We start from the raw sequence: 20,652 nt of genomic DNA, 5'->3' as shown, positions 1-20,652 counted from the left end.
TTGCTAAATACGTTCTCGATATAATTTCTGCAGTTATTATTTTCTGCTTAGCTCTATTTTTTACTTAAAAAAAACCAAATCAAATACCAAAGCAGCTGTTTGCAGCTTTCAGGACTACAGATTCTTTTTTTGGGCGGTGGCAGGACATCCCACACTCAGAGCAATCCTTGGGATGCACTCAAAGATCTTGAGTGATTCCCAAGGGAAGAAGCAGGTAGGAACATGCCCCATATCCACACTGGGACAGAATGCAGACTTAATATCTACAGTTGATGCTTGCAAACAGTCACTAGACTACAGTAGAAAGCTAATCAATTGACGAACATGCTTTGTGCTGTCCTTGTAAAAGTGCATGCGTGACCTCTGGAAACTGACTCTGATTCAGCTAGTCCTTTCCTGAGATGGTGTCACCATGACTAGTTATGACTAAATAGTTTCCATATACAGTATTTTTAAAAGATGGACCCTACAGGAGAGCAATGACAAAAACATTCATGGTTGACAGACACATTTCTAGTATGAAGCACACATTAGGTTTTAACACTTAAATCCCAAAAGCAGCTCTGAGGTTATTTACCCTAATTAATCCACAGACTGGCTTTAATCAAAGCGCTCAGTCACACACACATGCACACGCATATACAAGTTTATATCTACTGTGTCTCCTGCCTGTGTGTCAGCTGTACAAGGTATGAGAGGAATGATAACGGGAAAAAATGGAGGAAAGATGAAAGAGAAAGGACCGTGTATTTCATCCTCTGGGAGTGCATTTCAGCTAGTCTAATCTTAGGAAGGACAAGAGAACGGGAGAGAGGAGAAAATGATGACGAGTTGGTGGATTCAGGGAGTCAACTTGGTGTCCTCAATCCAGCTAAATCCCCTATACCCTTATGTCTCCCTTAATAGCTACAAACGCATCATCCTGCGCTGACCATAGAAATACTCTCATACAGTGTGCTGTGCTCATTATCATTTGGCCATGCATTAGCTATTGTCTGTTAGTTTAGATCAGTGAACAATGTGCTATATATACTTTACTGTGCAGCTTCATTTTGCTGTAAGGTAACTCTTCGACAGGCTGTGATGTTGTTTAGAATAAATGCAGAATGTTGCAGACAGAGTGCCCTGTGGAGACTTTATAAAGAGCAGTATTAATTGTGGAGATGTTGCGACATTAATGATAAAATAAATGATAAAAATAGCAGCCTGGAAGCTGATGCTCGGACTAGATTGCTGGACTGGATGTGATTTACCCCCCATGTCTGTCCTTTGCATGATTCACTGGGATAAATGAAATTTGTGTTTCATGCAAATTAATTGACCAAATCCTAGGAATTATCTGCAAATATCATTAAAACCTAATGGCTCTCCTTGCTGAGTAGCTAGATGAAACTGTCTGATTTGAACCCAAAAGTGCCACCAAGAGTTCTCATTAATGCTTTTCATTGCAGCCTCCATAATGAAGGAAGATGGGGAACAGAATATCAAGGCCTTGTTGCATTAAAAAACTAAAAAAAACCCAGACTCACACACAAATGAATGCAAGGCTGATTCACACCCTGATAATGTAATTAGGTGTAGGTACATCTGTACTCGACAAAATAACACTGCAGACTGAATCATAAGAGGACCCTGGATAATACTTGGGGTTGAAATGACAAAATATTGGTTACAAGGTTATTTCTGTATTAAAATAAGGTGATCCTGCAACAGTGGCTCAACCTTACCATTATGTTTTTATGTAATAATATAATAAAGTTCAGTGTCACAGCCTAAGCAGCTAAAGCAACCATTTGTTCTGTGGTGGAGTCAGAGGATTTTTAAAGATTTGCAATATTTTGTCCTTTGGAAAAATAACCCGATGAACAATAAAGTTCCCAGCAGCTAAATATAATCCATTCCATCTCTGTTGTAGACCTATGTCTTTCAACTTGTGGCCTTCGTTCGTGTAAGTGTTTCTGGCATTTTGAATTGTTCATTTTGTTTTTTCCCCCCCCTGAAGTAGGTAAAGATTTTTTTTTATGAATATCTACTCTTTATCTTTATTTTCTTCTTTTTATTATTTTTTCATTCTTCTTCTTTTAAGGTCGTAGTTCTTTTGTACTTTAGAATTATTAGAATTAAATCAAAGTGCAACTGTGAATTACTCTAGGGCCCTCTCTTTTCCAAAGGGTGTTTTTAATGGGAGAGGATCAAATTGCCTCTGAATGGAGCTGAATAGACTTGTAACCTGTCAGTGCAAGGGAGCATATGAAATACCACTGAGTATTTGAAAAATGTAAATAGACATTTTGACAGAGCAAATGAACAACGAGCTTTCAGATTCCTCTGGTTTACAGCTGCACTTTCAATCATAAACCAAATCTGACCTCTTAGTACACTCACTAACAATATTAGAATCAATATCCATTCTTACTGACCAGCAGTAGCTTTAACAATTATGTTTAATTAATTAAAAAAAAAATCAGGAACAGTAACTAAACAAAGGATTCACCAATGGTCCAGGGTCAGTTCTTGGGCAAGTTGATTGGCCATTTGTTGGCCTGTTGGGACCATTGACAGTGTTCTCAGATATCAAGTAAGGCTGAAGCAAAGTGGCTAAAATGAGCTCTAAATAACAAGTAGTCTTTTCACATTAAAATGCCAATAAAAGTGTCACGGGCTGCGATGGCAGACCGTGGAGTGACAGTGAAAGCAGGGCCCAAACGCGAGACTCTAAGTGAAGGACAGTGGATTTATTTACAGGAGGTGAAAAACACACAACTATATACAAAATCCCAGCACTGTGGTCCCGTGGTGATTCTCCCTGAATCCCACACAGTGCAGATGTCCGTGAGAAGTGAAAACTCCAATTCCCACACCGTGACTTTAGAGGCGTACTCCGCTCCCGATTCCTGGTAACACAAAAGGCAGAGGGTTAGCAGGGGATCTGTTTCCGCGGAGGTTACGTAAAAGCTCACGGCAGTACTGACGAGTTCTGACTCAAGGATCCAGCGTCGGCCTCAGCTCAGCTGCAGTCCTAAATGCCGTTCCTAGACGAGCGTAATCTGCTGCAGCTGGCAGAGGACGACGAGCGGCAGGTGCGGCAGTCTCTCGAGTAGACCACTTCCGGGTTCGCAGTCTCCTCAGCGAACCCACACCTCCGGAAGCTCACACAGAGACACATGGAGAGATGGAGAGCAAACCAATACAACACACGGAAAACATAAACATAAACATACACTGAAAATGCCTGAGCCCTGGGTCCCTAGACCCAGGCCATGACAAAAAGTCCTTCATCAGTTCAGTTGTTGCGACAATTTAAATGTCAAGAAAGGTGTGTAGATTTTCAGTCATCTACCTCATGGCGATCTAAGGAGCCTGGAAAGAAAAGCGACAGGACATCTTTAAGTTTCTTGAAGACGTTTCAGATCACATCCAAGAAGCTTCTTTAGAAGTTGTTAGCCAAATTGTGTCTGGTTTCATCCAATGGTAATGATCCATTTTGTAACATGGTGTGATTAAAAGGACCCAAAACGAGTGACTGAGTGCATAAACTCATCAGGAAAGATGTTAACAGAGGTCAAGACCAAGAGCTGTTTTCTCATATACAGTGGAACCCCGACTTACAAAATGAATTCGTTCCCGAGGGTCTTTCGTAAGTCGAAAATTTTCGTAAGTCAAAGCACCCATCGCGCCTTTTGAGTGAACGATAGGCTATAGGCTAATTGCAAACTGCAGCAACAATACGTCATTCAAGTGGAACAGCGAAGTGCAAGTACAAAAGCCAAGGGGTTGTCACATGATTCGGAAGGCACTGTGGGCATTGCGGGCTTTCTGGGCTCAGCCAATCAGAGTCAGCGGATTTCGTTACGCAGGCATTTTGCCGTAACACGAGCAGAAATATTGCCATTAAGTGCCTTCGTAATTTGAATTTTTCGTTAAATGGGGTATTCGTAAGTCAGGGTTCCACTGTACTTGTATAGGATCAGAAGTCTTTTTGCAGCCACAGCTTTTGCTCTTTGGCACACTTCAGATGGGGTGGAAGGTGGAACTCTATTTTTCCAACCTGGAAGTTATATCTATGTCTTATATTGCCTATATGCTGACATTCTTTCTCTTTCTCTTTCCAGCAGTGATATCTGTAGCATGCAGCTGTGAGTCTAAAGTCCAGTACTTATTTTAACCTACAATTTGTAACATTTTCAGTTACCAATTGTTTGACAGATTTAAGTTACTAATACAAAAATTACAAATGGGATATAAAGGTGAACAACATCAAATGCACCCGTTTTAACGACACTGTTCATCTTCATAAAGTTGATTAATCTGAAGACATAGACAAAAAAAATCAGATATCACAAACAATATGAGGTCATAATAAAAAAGCATTCCAGCTGATGTTGGAAATTATTTGGCCACCGACTCACACCCCAGCACGGCCTCAAATGCTTTGCCATGATATCTTTAGAAAACAATATATCATTGAGTAATGGTAAAAGTTTCACTGTGATTTTTTTTAACCTGGTCATAATATATTATTATTGAGCAGCAGCTGCCTTCACAGTCACAGAAAGTGTCTTAGTCTTTGAGGACAGAGATAACAGTAACTCTAAACACATGATCAGAGATTTACTTTTTGCCTGTCAGTGTTTTGTGGGGTTATAGCAAAGGTGTGTGTGGGGAGAGAACTGGTAGGATGAGTTTTTATTCTAATACTTAGTACTGCTGTCTTTAATACTAGCACACACCCTGTGTAGAATTAATTTATTGTAAAGGGAACTCAGATTTCATCTCAGCTTATCAACTGTTGTCTTTTCTGAGATGAAGTAAACATGTTTCGAGCTGAATGCCAGCTTGGTCTTGGAGAGGAAAGACTGCTGCAAATCTGCTGTATGATGCCTCGTGTCGATCACCAGTGTGAAAACATGGCCATTCTCCTCGGCCTCTGTCTCACCCTGTGACTCATGTTGCTTATCCTTTTGTCACTGATCTCAGTCTGTGTCCCGTTAACCATTGACCTCAGCTGTTTTCTCATGTTTGATCATTTCCTCTCTCTGCTTTTCAGCCTCTTGCTCCTCTTGCCCTCAGCACTCACGCACAGACATACAAACACACACATCCACTGTGTCCACTCTCAGGCTCTTAAGTATTTCCTGTCGGACACACACTCATCTGCAAGCCTGCACATTTTCTCCCTCCCTTTCTTCTTCACACACAGCTGATGCTGACATGCTGGCTTTTCGACTCGTACACCATTCAGTTACGCACACGCACCCGTGGTGGGCAGACAAAAGGAGCAGGGTAGAGAAAAAGTAGTTAAGAAGCAGAGTGCATCAAGCCAGAGAGAAAGGGTCAGAGCAGGGGAGAGAGGCACGAAATAGAGGTGCAGGTGAAGGTATGGAGAGGTTTTCAAGGGATAGATGTGAATTGTTAGCTGAATAAATCTAGGGGGTGAAGAAGGTAAATGCAGATAGACACAAACATGAAGTACAGTATAATCTTCAAATAGATAACTACTTAAATCTATATAACTTTTAAGACCTCACTCTGAAATGCCTATTCTGTTTATTTTGACTATTTTAGGAACACAGTTTCTCATGAATGTGCAAAATGGGTGTGAAAGACATTTCGAGCTGATAATTGGGTGTTGATGTTTACATATGCTGGCTACACTGGATTGTAACCATGGCAGCATGAAAAGCCCAGACATGTCCAAAGATCCCAGCGAGGATGAGTGTTTGTCAGCATTTCTGTGTTTGTACTTTCTGACTTGTATGTTTCAGGCTTGCAGGATCGATTGTGTGTGAATAGAGCGAGCAGTCATGTTTCCATATGTGCTGTGGTATGTTCAGGTGACAGATCCAGAAACTAGACATTACAGCCATTTGGAGCTATTGAAAGTTAAGCATGTTAATTTAAATCTTTTTAGGAGATTGGTCATACAGAAGAAATTGAAAACTGCTGAAAACTGCACCTAGCTTCTTTGCCTTAAAAACAGCAAGGATTCTCTTATACCAACAAGGTATACCAACTGCTTTTTCACAGTATGAGATTAGGTCATCCAACGCAGTTACAGGAGAGCTTGCAGGGGCAGGACCATAACATCTAGTGCAGTAATCTTGTGTATCTTGCCGTAGTGTGTTAAACTCAAAAAGATAGCACAGGCAGTTGATTTTCTAATGCTTTGACTTGAGTTGCTCTTTTCCATGGCAGGTCTGTTTTCATATATAAGGCGCACCGGATATTAAGGTGCATTAAGCGAAACAAAACAGTCAGATAAGTCAAACTTTACTCAACTCATTCTTCTTGCTTCCTCCACTTCCATACCATTGATTATTATTAATGTTGAATTCTCTCGCAGCTGCTCTATTCCCATGTTGTTGCAGTATATTAATGACTGACCTCATATTGTGGATGGATTACCTCACGGAATTGATATCCTGTTGTCTCTTTGTGTAGGCGCTGTGGCTTAGTTGGTTAAAGCGCCTGTCTAGTAAACAGGAGATCCTGGGTTCGAATCCCAGCAGTGCCTTTTGTTCCAACTCCGCTACACTTGTTCAATAATATTTTTCTCCCTTTCCATTGCTATTTAGTACCAAGTAATTTAAGACACTTGCACACTCTTGGACAATTTAAGACACTTAATTTAAGACACCAGCAGATACTGTGTCTGTTTTGGTCAAAGAAGGAAATCCTGCACTCATTGTCAGCAATGCAGTGTTGTGGCAGCGCATATGCATCATGATAAAGTACAACCAGTTATAGGAGTAACTTGTTTGTGCTTGTACTGTTGTTTGCCCTTAAGCTTAGCCCCTGCTATCCGGTTGTTCAGTGATGACGCGACGAATCCTACTTCCGGGCCTAAAGTAGTCTGCGTTTAATATGGCTTTTGTGTTGTTAACATGTTTAATGTTTTGTATTTTCTTCTATTTGATCTCAAAAAGCTCCTAAAACAGTCAGTGATCCCTGTTGACCTCCCTCGGCTTTTATTACCACTAATGATTTATTTAAGCTCAGTTTTTAAAACCTTAGGATGTAGCTACAGCCCATCCCATGCAGCAGTATATGAATGAACTACCTCGTATTGTGGATGGATTATCTCAGTTGTTCTCCTGGCTGAAGTTTGGTCCTTTTACAGCATCCTGCCATGCGATTACATTTGTTTCTGACCACTGAGAACACTCACGTTAACTTTTATCGAGTGGAAAAAAAGTTAGCTTGTTTATATTATGCTAACATAGCTGTGTCGCTAGTGGTCACGTAGCACATCATTATATACCAGCTAGCCCAACTTCAGTAACCCTACAAACGTCACTGCTGTTTAGTTTTCTGTCTTCATTTATGCTGGAAGTGATAACAGAGCTGTACGTTTTAATTTGTTTCCAAAACCCCGCAGTCAGGACATGCTATATTGTATTTAGATAGAAGCTAGCGAGCTAACTCCCTGCTAACTTCTAACTCCGTTAAATGTCATAAATTCCGTTTTCATGGATGCCTGGATGTTAAACTCAATTGTTACACCTGGTAGAGCAGAAAGCTGATCAATTTATTAAAGATGAAAGACTTTAGACAGTTTTTCAACTCTCAGTAATGCCACAGTGATCGTTTGATATATGGACCTGCAGCGGAGTTTAGGTCCAGACACGGCTAGTGACGTCAGACGGAACAATCGGATGGAAAAACAGGAACACGCATGAGGTCCACATACATCTCATTGGTACTGATAGATGATTCTTAAAATGTATTTATTTTTTACTCTATGATGACTCTCCCATTCTTTTTCCATCAGAACATTTGAGCCATTGCCTTAAGGCTGATGCATGAAGCTCGCAAGAATGTCACTCAATGTGTGTAACCATAGACCTATGCAATGTGATACAAACACCATTAATTCCACCTATGTTAACCTTGGCTATCAATTGAGATTATATACTAATATAATTAATTATTAGAGCTATACTTTTTCCTTCTTTAGCATGGAGCATGAAATGATTTTAGTTTAGACAGTTGTTTTTATGAGTGAAGTGAAAGCACTGTTATTTCTTGATTGTGCTTTGCCTTAAAGGCAGGAAGGATTTTTCAAGGTATAATTAACAAGTTTGTCAAGGTTTTCAAACGTGGTTGTTGAGCAACTAGCAGGAGCATGCCTCTGTGACTCAGTAACATGTAATGCAAGAAATCTGTCCGATGTTTCACTTCAAGGCACATGTGCTTTGCTATTTTGCTTAGTTGACAATTTTAAAACATCTGCCCCGTGTGAGGCTCGAACTCACGACCTTCAGATTATGAGACTGACGCGCTGCCTACTGCGCCAACGAGGCCTGTGTGCTGCAAATGCGTGTGTCCCTTTCAGAGAGCGGATACTAAGCCCACATGTGGACAGGCCTGTTTGGGGGAGTGTGCGTGTCGTATTTCAGCGGACAAGCACGGGGCGGGGTTAAATAGTAAACACATGCTCCAGCCTCTTGCAGCAGATCAGTGATAAATGGCAATGGTGCAGATTTACTACAGTCTCTTATTTAAAAGAAATTTGCTAAGCAGCCTGTGTTTGGAAACCAGACTGGATATAGCAGCTTTAACACAGAAATGATGTCTGGGGAAAGGTTTGACACGAAGCACTACCCTATTTGTTTGGGCTGTAATTATCATACAGGCCATTGGTGGTAATTATTCTGTCTACTCTTACAGTGTTGTCTTCCCCTCTGTGTCTTCTTCCACTGTTCGCCTTTCCTGATGGTACTTGATTTTAGATGTTAACAGTCTGTTGTCTTGATCGGATTTAAGACAGCATCGGTGACTTGAAGTTAAAATATATTGTACAATAATAAGAAGTGTGGTTGTAATTATTCCAGCAATGTCAACATGGGATACATACTGGGACTGAATGTACCCTGCGCTGCTTTATCTGATGATACAAAGCAAAAAGCCTCGAGCTATTGCGTTTTCAAAACTAGGGTATAATGGTGCTCATTTCTCAAAGCCATGTTAAATTAACATTGAGCTACAGCAGTGCTGCTCCGAAGGTATCTTGAGTGGGTGTAAGCACCAGCTTGTAATGCCTATAATGGAGTCAGTATACGTCTTCTTCCAGATACAGATTATTTCTGGTAGTAGTTTATATTCTGTCATGTTTTCATGCCCCCCTCATCCCACCCCCCCCCCCCCCCCAACTTTAACTGAGGCTCATATTTCTGCCAATCTGCTATTTGTTGTTTCACGCAAAGAATAATCTGTGTAAAAGTCCTTGTCCAATAAAGCCTGAACAAGTTACCCAAGTGTGATCAAGTGTGATCAAGTGTGCTTCTGCGTGGGCCACAGAGCTCTGGATATCTACATGTGAATGAACTAAAGGTTAATGCTAATGATTAGGTTATTCTTGACACCTAAACACAATACCCTCATTTGCATGTGAGAATAACGCTCATCCACACTAGTGTTTTTTTCCAAAGAGTCTCCATCCACATTACCAACCCAGAGCAGGAGGAAAATGCCTGCTGTCTTTTCTCTTAGGTGGCATACATCAACATTAAAGTTATTTATTTCTGCTAATACAAGTCTTTAATAGCAAAATAAAATTCATGTGATCATCATTTCAGTCATAACTTTTAGAATAGCTAAAAATGTCCATGGCTTTTTTCTGGTCTGACCTGAACTTCTTTTGAAAAAAATGTTGATTCCTGCTTAGCCTCCATGCCTCTCTTCAGCTCTCTCAGGGGTGGGTGGCATTGGCAGCAACTGACCAATCATAATCATTAATAAGTGTACAGGAAGCAGAGTGCCTGATCATACTATGATGTTGCAACAATATGGTAAGGTTAAATAGGCTTTGCAGTTGTATCTCTGTGGCTTAGTTGTTTAAAGCGCCTGTCTAGTAAACAGGAGATCCTTAGTTCAAATCCCAGCAGTGCTTTTTGGTTTAATAATATTTTCCTGCTAGACCTTTTTGCTATTAGTGCCAACTAGAGCTGGGCGATATAAGATTTTTTCATATCACGATATGTTTTTTTCATTTCAGGCAATAACGATATCTATCACGATATAAGCCAAATAACTATATTTGTAAGATTTAAATGTGCCGTTGCTCACAAGTAAAATGTGAAATAATCAGCAGCTTGTTTTTATTTAAATATTTATTTCCCATAATAAGTTCAACAGGGTAGATGTACTTAAGGAACATGAGACTTTTTCAGATAAATAAAGGCAAATATTGCAAACTACACAAAAGGCAGCCACTAAAGCGTTTAAGTTTCAAAATAGAACAAACGAAACAGACGACTAAATTGTCAATTCCACTTAGAAACAAAATATTAATTCTAAAAATAAATCTTAGTTTGTTTTACAGAAGAACAGACAAAACTAACTTTTGTCAATATCAAATAAACTGAGAACTAAAAGGAAATTCTCAATCTCTCCTTGTTGTATAGCTGAGCTTTTCAAACAGTTTTAACAGTTACTTTAGTCTGACAAAAGCCAAATGACGAATTAGCGCTTCCAGTCAGAGACCGAGGCTACGTCCACACGTACACGGGTATTTTTGAAAACGGAGATTTTCCGTTTTCGTTTTAAAAAATAATCCCGTCCACACATAAAGGCAGAAATGAAGGAAAACGCTGCTATGAACATGCCAAAGCAGCAGGTGGCGCTAGATTCCTAACCGTGCAGAAATGTTGGCCAATCAGAAGTCTAGAAGCCTCGGTGGGAAAAAGTAAACAAAGCTGGAGCATAGAAGCAGAACCGAGTCGTATGTGTGGACGGACAGTAACTGTGTGTATATGTAAGCATTTAAACACTGCAGAGAGTAGAATTAACAGTAACAGTATTGTAGAAATTCATTTCACTGAAACAATAAGTGGCGCACAGTGTGACGCATGCACCAGTTTATTGTATTTCCAGACTTGCTTTCGGCACAATTTACAGTGCACGCTACTCTGTTTTTTGTCAGACTTGAAATAGCCGAAATACCTTCACAATACGGAACTTCTTTGGCTCTTCCATTCGACAATCTCTCCGGCATTGGAACCATCATCTGTTTTCTCTTCGGTCACGCTCGGTTGATTTTTCTAGTCGGCACACTCATTTCCTCCATTATCCGAGCGGTACGGTGGCTGGCTGCTTCCCAAACAAATACACATGTGCGGCTTGGCACTTGTGCTGTATGTAACAAGTCACGTGACGTGACGCTGCGGCTGTGATTGGTTCGGCTCAGCGCTACTTAATTTGGATTGGCTGACCTTTTTTTTTTTTTTTTTAAGAGGACAAGAGCGGCGAGGTCTATCGCGATAGTTTAATTTCTCTATCGAGTAAAAGTTATATCGCGATACATATCGTTATCGTTCTATCGCCCAGCTCTAGTGCCAACTAATATAAGACGGGCATTGTACAGCTACAAGCATTTCACCCCCATGTCATACTGTGTATGGTTGTGTGTGTGTGACAAATAAAATTTGAATTTGATTTGATTTGAAGACACATTTTTCCAATATGGAGCTATTGTACTGTAATAACTGTTTTTTAACAGCTCCAGTAACCATCCACAGAAAGCCCCTTGCAAGTTTCTAAGAAATAAATCACAGTGAAAAATGTGATAAGATTTGTAAAAAGCTTTAAAAGTGGTATTGAGTTAGTTAGCTGGGCTCGCATCTGATGAACTATGCATTTAACTCGAGAATACATGTTACACACGCATAGTGAGATATATATAAAAATATTTAGATCCAATCAACTGTACATGATGCTTTGTCCATTCACATTCATGGCCAAAATATGTATCTGTTTGTGTAATCACATATGTAATGTTATGTTTTTAATTCTGCATAACATTGGGCTGTGATAAGAGCTTTCACTGTCTCTTCAACTCCAGGATGTTGTTGACTCACATCAACGGGGCGAGGGGAATGGTTGCTTTGTGTGGGTCATAAATTCAGAAGGTATTTTTAGAAAGAGTCGTTGAGAAATAAAGAGAGAGTGGTAATTCCATCCTTGCATAATGTTGTGGTCACCAAGCTCTCCCCTGGCATACTCGGTGGGATTGCAGCATTTGTGCTTTCTCATCATAATGAACACACAGTACACAAACTGTCACTGAAAATAAACATCAGGTCTGTTTTTTCTGCCTCCTGTGTAACAAAGCAATAGGCCTTGATGCTTTTGATGATGATTTATTTGCTATCTGTATTCCTACATGTTATCTGTTGTGATATATACATTATGAATCTATCTGTTGTTTCATTTATCCTCTGTACATTTCAGTAAGTTTCTTTTTTTTGTTGTTGCAGGAGCTATAGTCTGAAGAAAGGACAACTGGAGCGGGACTATGCACAGGTAGGTCTGGCTGGACTGTCGCTAAATATAGGAACCCATACATTAAAACAAAAACTATATACTGTTTAAATATCTTCAGCTTCTACATCTTCTCAATCACCTCTGGACCAAATTCATTGTTCACAGCGCTTTTCGTCATCCTTTACACAATAATTAATAGGGATGGGTATCGAAAACCGGTTCTTGTTGAGAACCGGTTCCCACTGTTTCAATTCCTTGGAATCGTTTGCCATTTTTGCAAACGATTCCCTTATCGATTCCAGTCGCCCCGAATGACGTCACCACGTTGCGGAGCGTCATTTACCTGGCAGGAAACATGGCGCCTAAGCGGCTCAAACTCTCAAAAGTTTGATTATACTTTATGAGAACCGATGACAACAGGGCAACTTGCAAAGTAGATATTTCATTTAAGGGAGGAAACACTACGAATATGCAAAAGCATTTGCTCACAAAACACGCGATGACACGTGTTTTTAATTCCGCTCCGGACTCGTGACTCTCAACCCAGCAGCAGCGCTAACGTTTGCACGTCCTCTCCCGTTAATGCGGCAGGTAAATAATCAACTAACAGTGCATATTATGTTAGCGCAATCTGCCTTATTACAAGACCTGCCATTACTGTACATGTAGGTGACCATGATGAGAGAGACAGACAGAGTCTGGCTGGCGCTCGCTGGCAGTTCTCGCTGCAGTCTACCGGTAGCGTCTCCTTTCAGGCCAGGATAGACTAATGTCACCGAGCAGTGTCTAAGTTTGTGGTCAAAGGCTTGCACCCATTTGCCACAGCAGATGCCCCCGATTTTTGGTAAGTGAATGTGTTTAATTGTAGGCAGGGACATTACTGGATATTCTTGTGTAATTGCCACAGAACAATTTATGTTATACTTTGTTATTGCTACAGAAGAATGTTGCAGCTTTAAGGCAGGGATGACTCCTGGAGTTGCTTTCTCACTGCATATGCTTTATTTCACAATCAGATCGATTCGATAACAAAAACATACAGCAGCTCCTCTCCTATTCCTAGCCCTTCGCTGCGGTGGAAAAAAGAACGACTTCAATCCCCTTCAAGGAACATACGTACAAAATAGTTTTCCTGATACACCAATGCCATCTTGTAAATATGAGTACTCTGGCAGAGTAACAGTTCAAATGAAAAATACACCAGAACAAACAAGCAAACAAAAAAAGAAGTGTGGGGTACCTTTGAACCAATGAACAAAGTATAACAATTTATACTTTTTAACATAACCCGACCCCGTCAATATGTGATATGTCTCACAAGAATATTTATTTTATTATTTTACATTTACAATTTTTTTTTCCTGGGGACCCTGTGACACCCCATTGAAGAGCCGTAGGCTGGATCTCTCAAGATCTCACTGTTGGGTTTGTAAGGCCATGTTACTCCTAAATTTCTATCTTGTTCAAAGAGAAGATATAAAACAAAGCTCTGAGCTAGTCGACCTTAGTGTTCTCCTTTTTTTTTAAAAAAAAAAGAATCGATAAGAGAATCGATAAAGAATCGAATCGTTAAACAGAATCGAAAATGGAATCGGAATCGTTAAAATCTTATCAATACCCATCCCTAATAATTAATATAAAATGCTATGATATTCAAAAAGGATGTACTTACTTCTCAGTCACAGAGGGTTAGAGACTGGTTGGCAACCCCCTCCCAAACTCCAGTTACTTTGGAAAAATGTGTATTACTTGACCAATTGTTGATTGGTTTTTGGTTTTTTGGTTTGCTAGCTGTCGTTGGGTAAACTTGATCACAAAGGGGGTGCTACACCAAAAAACAGCTTGTGATTGCTTTGATTGCTAGGAGATTCTCAAAATCACCTTTAGAAAATGGAAAGTGTCCACTTGAAACTTGAAAGAAGTCCGACAAAGCAGAATCCCAGAGCGTTTCCCTGCTACAGCTCACAACTGGTGCAGCTTGGTAGCAACCAGAGTAAAAGCAGGGAGGTTGCACCACTTTAAAACATAGAAGTGTATGTATCCCAGAATAAGGTACATACAAGTTTACGGTCTTACAGTAGTTTGTTATTTACATATTTCCATACAAAATTTTGGTTTGTACAGAAACCCAAAATCATTCTATCATTCTAAGTTTAAAGCAAACCACTGATTCAGCCAAAACTGATGGGCTGGGGAAGGCTGTTCCAAAGTGTAGGTGCTACAGAAGCCTCTAGATTTAAAATAGGATCAGGGAGCAGTCTCTAGAGACCAGCCAGGCTGACTGGTGGAATAAGGTGTCAGCATTGTTGCTGTATATGCAGGAGACTTGCAATGTAGGGCTTTATATGTAACTAATAATTTAAAAATGAATTCGAAGTTTCACTGGATGGAAATAAGGGCGAGATGTTTGTTAGATAAAAGAAACAAGACTGTAAGCCCAAAGATGGAGAAAAATAACACCAAGTCTCTGATCATATGATGTGATGTTGCTAATGTGAGGGCTAAAGTAAAGAACAGTCTCCATAGAGAAGCAGAACTGGAACACAAGAGCCTCAGTTTTACTAGGACAGAGGAATTTTGAAGACATCCAATCACTAATAGCACTGAAACATTGACTGAGGTAGCAGAGCCTTTTGTTGGATTACCAGAAAAATACAGGTAAGCAATGCTCTCAAGATGATTCAGGATTAATATAGTATGCAATGAAAACATAATTGGTCCAAGGATTGAGCTTTGAGGGATCCCGCAGAACAGAGGAGCTGATGAAGACTTAGTATGGATTCTGAAGTGTCTCTCAGATAAGCGTGACGAAATCCTTTTCAATAATCTGTCAACTAGAAAGGCACGATGTGTGGAGTTAAAGGCTGCAGATCAGTTGAGCAGAACTAAAATAATCCCATTTATCTGAGCACATAAGAACGTCATTAGTAATAATAACGCAGTTCCAGGGCTGTGAGTCAAATATTGCACCTCAACCAGCTGACGGAGTGGATGAGTGACAGCTCTGTCAAGAATTATTGTTACTTCAATCTTTTATCTTGCTCTCACTTCAGTTGCACCTTGATTTTCTAATTTTGACCTCTTTGGTAGTAGAAGTACTGTGCTGTCTGTGTTGAGGCCTTGCATGTGTAATTTAATTTTCATCCAGGGCTTTATCTCTAATAAATTGAGATAATAAAATGTAATTTAATATATTATATATTGTAGTTTAATTAATACTCTAATAAGCATTGACTAACCTTAAGTAAATGACAGTCATCTATGCCACTGTTTGCAGAGGGTCTGTGCTAGTGAAAACTATAGATTTATACTTATTAGATTTCCCAGTAAAAAAAACCCCAAAAGAATATAAAAAGAAGTGAAAGGACGTACATAGTGCATTGGCAGCCTGCTTAACTTAAGAGCTTTCCAAAGTGAGCCTTTCAGATTTCTTTTTGATTCATTCTTCAGATGATTAAAAGCTCACACATGTGCTGCAGGCCACATTTGGTTTCACTTCCCTTGTTCCTGTGTAGTTATTGGCAAGTGTGTCGCTGTTTATTTCCCCTGTTTCTTTTGTATATTCTTTCTCTTCTGTTTCCTGTTTGATAAAAAGCTACAGTTCTTATAAGACGGAAAAAGGTTGCTACACGTAATTAAGCATGGCATCCACTCAGTAACATACTGAGTGGAGCTCCACTTGCAGCTTGCAGTGAATTCACCGAAAGCAGTTGTTTGCATGATTCTCACATGGGTGCAGTCACCCGTCACAAAGTGCTTTGTACTATAAAACTGGCAGTTTAAAGACCCCCTGAAGTCCAATCTGATGGTGATTTGCTGTCTCACTTGCACCTCTGTTCATGAAAATGGCTTCAATTGCCTTCTTTAATAGGTTGGCTTTCAATATGAGAACTCCTTTATCCAAACTGAGACATGCGCGGTCTTTTAGATTATACACAAATGTCTTTTCAAAGCTCTTTTTCTTACTGAAGCCAGTTTGACTAAAGTACTCATTCAGTAACACTTGATGAATAGTTTGATTATAACAGACAATTTTATAAGAAACCTGGCACATTTTGAAGTCCTATTTAAAGGTACTATTAGGTGCGGCATTGAGACTGATTCTCATTGTGAAGGAATAGACATTTTAAGCAAAAGCACCATTCAGATTCACTGGGAATCATTCTTTGATGATCCCACCCTCCCACAACCACTCTCACATAACAGTGGTTAGGTGCAGGAGAGTTTGCATTGGTCCTCATTTTCATTTCTTGTGTTCCACACAGGACTTTTGTTCGACTGTAGTAGTTTTTGGCTCAGCATTTTTCTCCTGTTTACGTCACAACACATTTTATCAACATCTGGTAGTCAGCGAGGCTTTCTTCTTCTATTTTTGTACCTTAATTGTGGCCTGCAAACAGCTGATAGGTGCATTACCTCAACTTCTGACAGTAGTAATAATACTGAAACACTCCAGAGCTGCTTTTTTCACACCACTGTCATTTTAAACATGGCTGAGCTGTTTACATACCATGAAATTATTTTCATCCACGAGACATCCACTTTGTAGTCTACTGTTGATTTGTTGGGACACATGAAAAAACCAAAATACAATTCCCAGTAGAAGGCTGAGTCAGCATACTTGTGATACTGAGCGTTAGTTAAGTTGTGTCTAAGAAGAAGCCAAGCAGCGCTTCCAGCCAAGACTGTGAGACTGTCTGATTTCCATTGTATTTGATGTTGCTCTGCATAAGCTCCCATGACATTTACACACGCATCCATACAGTCACTGAGAAATGTTCCCAGCTAAAAAAAAAAAAAATCCTCCCGGAGCTCATTAAAAACCATTCTAGTACATAACCCGGCTTGCTCTTAAGCACATATTAACATACAGATACGCCTCCTCGCAGCTGTCCATACAACCAACCCTTGTTTTGCAGCACCAGTATCCTCACCATGCATATACATGGACTGAGGATGGCAGGAGAGAGAAGGAAAAGAGGAAAGTGCTTGTTTGTGTGTGTTAGAGGATGAGTGTCTTTATTTGCATGCGGTTTGAATGATTAAGTGAGCGTTTCCTGTGGTCAACCCCTCCTCCTCCTACTTTCAGACGCTCATTACATCCCTCCCTCTATCTAGCTTTCCCTGTCTCTCACTATTCTCCCTCAGCGCTGTCTTTTTCACCTTAGAAATAGAGGTTGCCTAGCAACAGCCCCCTGACTTAGTAGGACAATAGATTCCCTCCTAATTGTAGGTGTGTGTTTGTGGAGGAATGTCGGAGTGTAGTGTTTCTTTTTTCTTTTTCTTTTTTTATATAAATGTATGATGAATGGCAAATAGATGTTGTTTCAAGATCAAATAAGCAAACAGGACGCCCCCCCACCCCACACACCCACCCCCTTTTTTCCTCTCACAATAGGATTTTACTAGCATGTAAGGTTTGGCTCTCGTCTGTCTCTCTGCCAGACACTCAGGTAGCTGACCCCTGGTGGTGAGTCAGGAAAATAAAGCCAATCAGCCTTCAGTGAGGCAGAGGAATAACGGACATGACCCCTTAACAGAACAGCTAAAGAAAAAAGTTGAGAGCTGGGAGATGTAGGAGGAAAACAGAGCGAGAATGAAAGTGAAAATTTAACCTTTGTCCTTTCAATGTGTCAAACCAGACATCCACCCGCCCTCTGCGCAGGAGTCAGCCACAATTACCAGCTGTCCATCAAAAGCTCCATGTTTTCTGAGTGTGCGGGTTAGCATGTAAGGGTTAGCTGTTTGTCCCTTATTCTCCCTCCCACGATCAGCATTACTGGAATAGTTTTAGGCTGGGGTCATACTTCACTGTACTGCCCAAAAAAGCATGCCTTCTGTGCTGCTCTGTATCTGCTGTGCTTTACTGTTACTTGTGCTAAATCAGCATTAATGTTATTGGTTATTATTGATTTATGTTGTGTTCTCTGACAAAAATAAAATAAAATTAAAAAGCATACATGAGTTCTTAGGTTCAATTCAGTTTTATTACAGTTTTATACAGCGTCAAATCACAACAACAGTCGCCTCAAGGCACTTTATATTGTAAAATCAAAACCCTACAATAACACAGAGAAAACCCCTAATAATCAGATGACCTCCTATGAGCAAGCACTTTGGCGACAGTGGGAAAGAAAAACTCCCTTTTAACAGGAAGAAACCTGCAGCAGAACCAGATTCAGTGTAAACATCAGATCTGAATATTGTAAATAAACTGAAACTAGTGCTTTTGCATTTTATTTTTTTTACTTTTTTCTTTTTCCTTCTTCACTGTTTCACCTCTATATAGTGCTCTCACACTGTCTTCAAACTGTATGTAACATGATCTCATGCACACATCCATTATACTGTAGCTGTCTTGTTAATCATGCATTTATCTCTAATGTGTCTGATATTAGATATTGTTATACTATTTCATTTGCATTGATTTCAAGGTTAATAGAAGTCTAAGGAAAAAGGAGAGACTGCGATAAAGAAAGTGACAGCTTCTCTTTTATCTCCCTGTTCTCTCACATTCTTACACTGTCCTGTATGGTGCTTCTATTCAATTTAGCCTCCACTCACTGTTCCCTTACTTTACTGTAGCTAGCCCTGCACACACATAAACAAGAAACAGAGAGCTTTGGGGGCAGATGAGTGAAGACTGGATGAGACGAGAGAGGAAATCAAGTATATTGTTCTTGGAAGTAGTTAAGAAAGTGAGGGCGGGCTGAAAAGGCAGAGATGCAAAGACAGGCAGAAATCAGATAGAGACAGAGGGAGAGAAGGCAGCTAGAGAATGGGCAAACGTGAGAGAGACGCAGACAGGAGAAAACAAGTGAGTGGAACAAAGGGAGTAAACACCGGGCAGAAGTATCAAGGTGATTGTGTTTAGCAGGACTGCAGCCAACAGACGAGTAATAAACTAAACAAAGAAATTGTGAAGGGATGAGTGAAGCATAGAAACTGGTAGTCACTTATACAGTGGGGCAAAAAAGTATTTAGTCAGCCACCGATTGTGCAAGTTCCCCCACCTAAAATGATGACAGAGGTCAGTAATTTGCACCAGAGGTACACTTCAACTGTGAGAGACAGAATGTGAAAGAAAAATCCATGAATCCACATGGTAGGATTTGTAAAGAATTTATTCGTAAATTAGGGTGGAAAATAAGTATTTGGTCAATAACAAAAATACAACTCAATACTTTGTAACATAACCTTTGTTGGCAATAACAGAGGTCAAACGTTTACTATAGGTCTTTACCAGGTTTGCACACACAGTAGCTGGTATTTTGGCCCATTCCTCCATGCAGATCTTCTCGAGAGCAGTGATGTTTTGGGGCTGTTGCCGAGCAACACGGACTTTCAACTCCCGCCACAGATTTTCTATGGGGTTGAGGTCTGGAGACTGGCTAGGCCACTCCAGGACTTTCAAATGCTTCTTACGGAGCCACTCCTTTGTTGCCCGGGCGGTGTGTTTTGGATCATTGTCATGTTGGAAGACCCAGCCTCGTTTCATCTTCAAAGTTCTCACTGATGGAAGGAGGTTTTGGCTCAAAATCTCACGATACATGGCCCCATTCATTCTGTCCTCAACACGGATCAGTCGTCCTGTCCCCTTGGCAGAAAAACAGCCCCATAGCATGATGTTTCCACCCCCATGCTTCACAGTAGGTATGGTGTTCTTGGGATGCAACTCAGTATTCTTCTTCCTCCAAACACGACGAGTTGAGTTTATACCAAAAAGTTCTACTTTGGTTTCATCTGACCACATGACATTCTCCCAATCCTCTGCTGTATCATCCATGTGCTCTCTGGCAAACTTCAGACGGGCCTGGACATGCACTGGCTTCAGCAGCGGAACACGTCTGGCACTGCGGGATTTGATTCCCTGCCGTTGTAGTGTGTTACTGATGGTGACCTTTGTTACTTTGGTCCCAGCTCTCTGCAGGTCATTCACCAGGTCCCCCCGTGTGGTTCTGGGATCTTTGCTCACCGTTCTCATGATCATTTTGACCCCACGGGATGAGATCTTGTGTGGAGCCCCAGATCGAGGGAGATTATCAGTGGTCTTGTATGTCTTCCATTTTCTGATGATTGCTCCCACAGTTGATTTTTTCACACCAAGCTGCTTGCCTATTGTAGATTCACTCTTCCCAGTCTGGTGCAGGTCTACAATACTTTTCCTGGTGTCCTTCGAAAGCTCTTTGGTCTTGGCCATGGCGGAGTTTGGAGTCTGACTGTTTGAGGCTGTGGACAGGTGTCTTTTATACAGATGATGGGTTCAAACAGGTGCCATTCATACAGAGATTTTCCTTGTTTGAGGTGACCAAATACTTATTTTCCACCCTAATTTACGAATAAATTCTTTACAAATCCTACCATGTGGATTCATGGATTTTTTTTTCA

At 40.4% G+C, this 20,652-nt stretch overlaps 1 protein-coding gene, 1 long non-coding RNA gene and 2 other non-coding genes across 5 annotated transcripts in view; 2 read left to right on the top strand and 2 right to left on the bottom strand.

Moving 5' to 3' along the window:
- The window catches only part of fchsd2 (FCH and double SH3 domains 2), a 75,129-nt gene that overhangs the window by 8,359 nt on the left and 46,118 nt on the right, over positions 1-20,652 (top strand). For both annotated transcript variants that reach the window (XM_026191269.1, XM_026191267.1), the window contains exon 3: positions 12,258-12,303. In XM_026191269.1, coding sequence (XP_026047054.1) covers positions 12,258-12,303 — 46 coding nt within the window. The remainder of the gene's footprint in view (positions 1-12,257; positions 12,304-20,652) is intronic.
- Positions 2,721-6,276, bottom strand: LOC113035665 (uncharacterized). Its single transcript, XR_003274371.1, has 2 exons — positions 2,973-6,276; positions 2,721-2,894 (listed from the first exon to the last, which is right to left on the bottom strand). It is a non-coding gene; the product is annotated as an uncharacterized LOC113035665 (long non-coding RNA).
- Positions 6,441-6,514, top strand: trnat-agu (transfer RNA threonine (anticodon AGU)). The gene has a single exon. It is a non-coding gene; the product is annotated as a tRNA-Thr (tRNA).
- trnam-cau (transfer RNA methionine (anticodon CAU)) lies at positions 8,231-8,303 on the bottom strand. The gene has a single exon. It is a non-coding gene; the product is annotated as a tRNA-Met (tRNA).

This window comes from Astatotilapia calliptera, chromosome 14 (genome assembly GCF_900246225.1).
Source record: "Astatotilapia calliptera chromosome 14, fAstCal1.2, whole genome shotgun sequence".
NCBI classification, from domain to species: Eukaryota; Metazoa; Chordata; class Actinopteri; order Cichliformes; family Cichlidae; genus Astatotilapia; species Astatotilapia calliptera.
The sequence above is the reverse complement of the archived record's forward strand: the minus strand, read 5'-3'. Positions and strand labels throughout refer to the sequence as shown.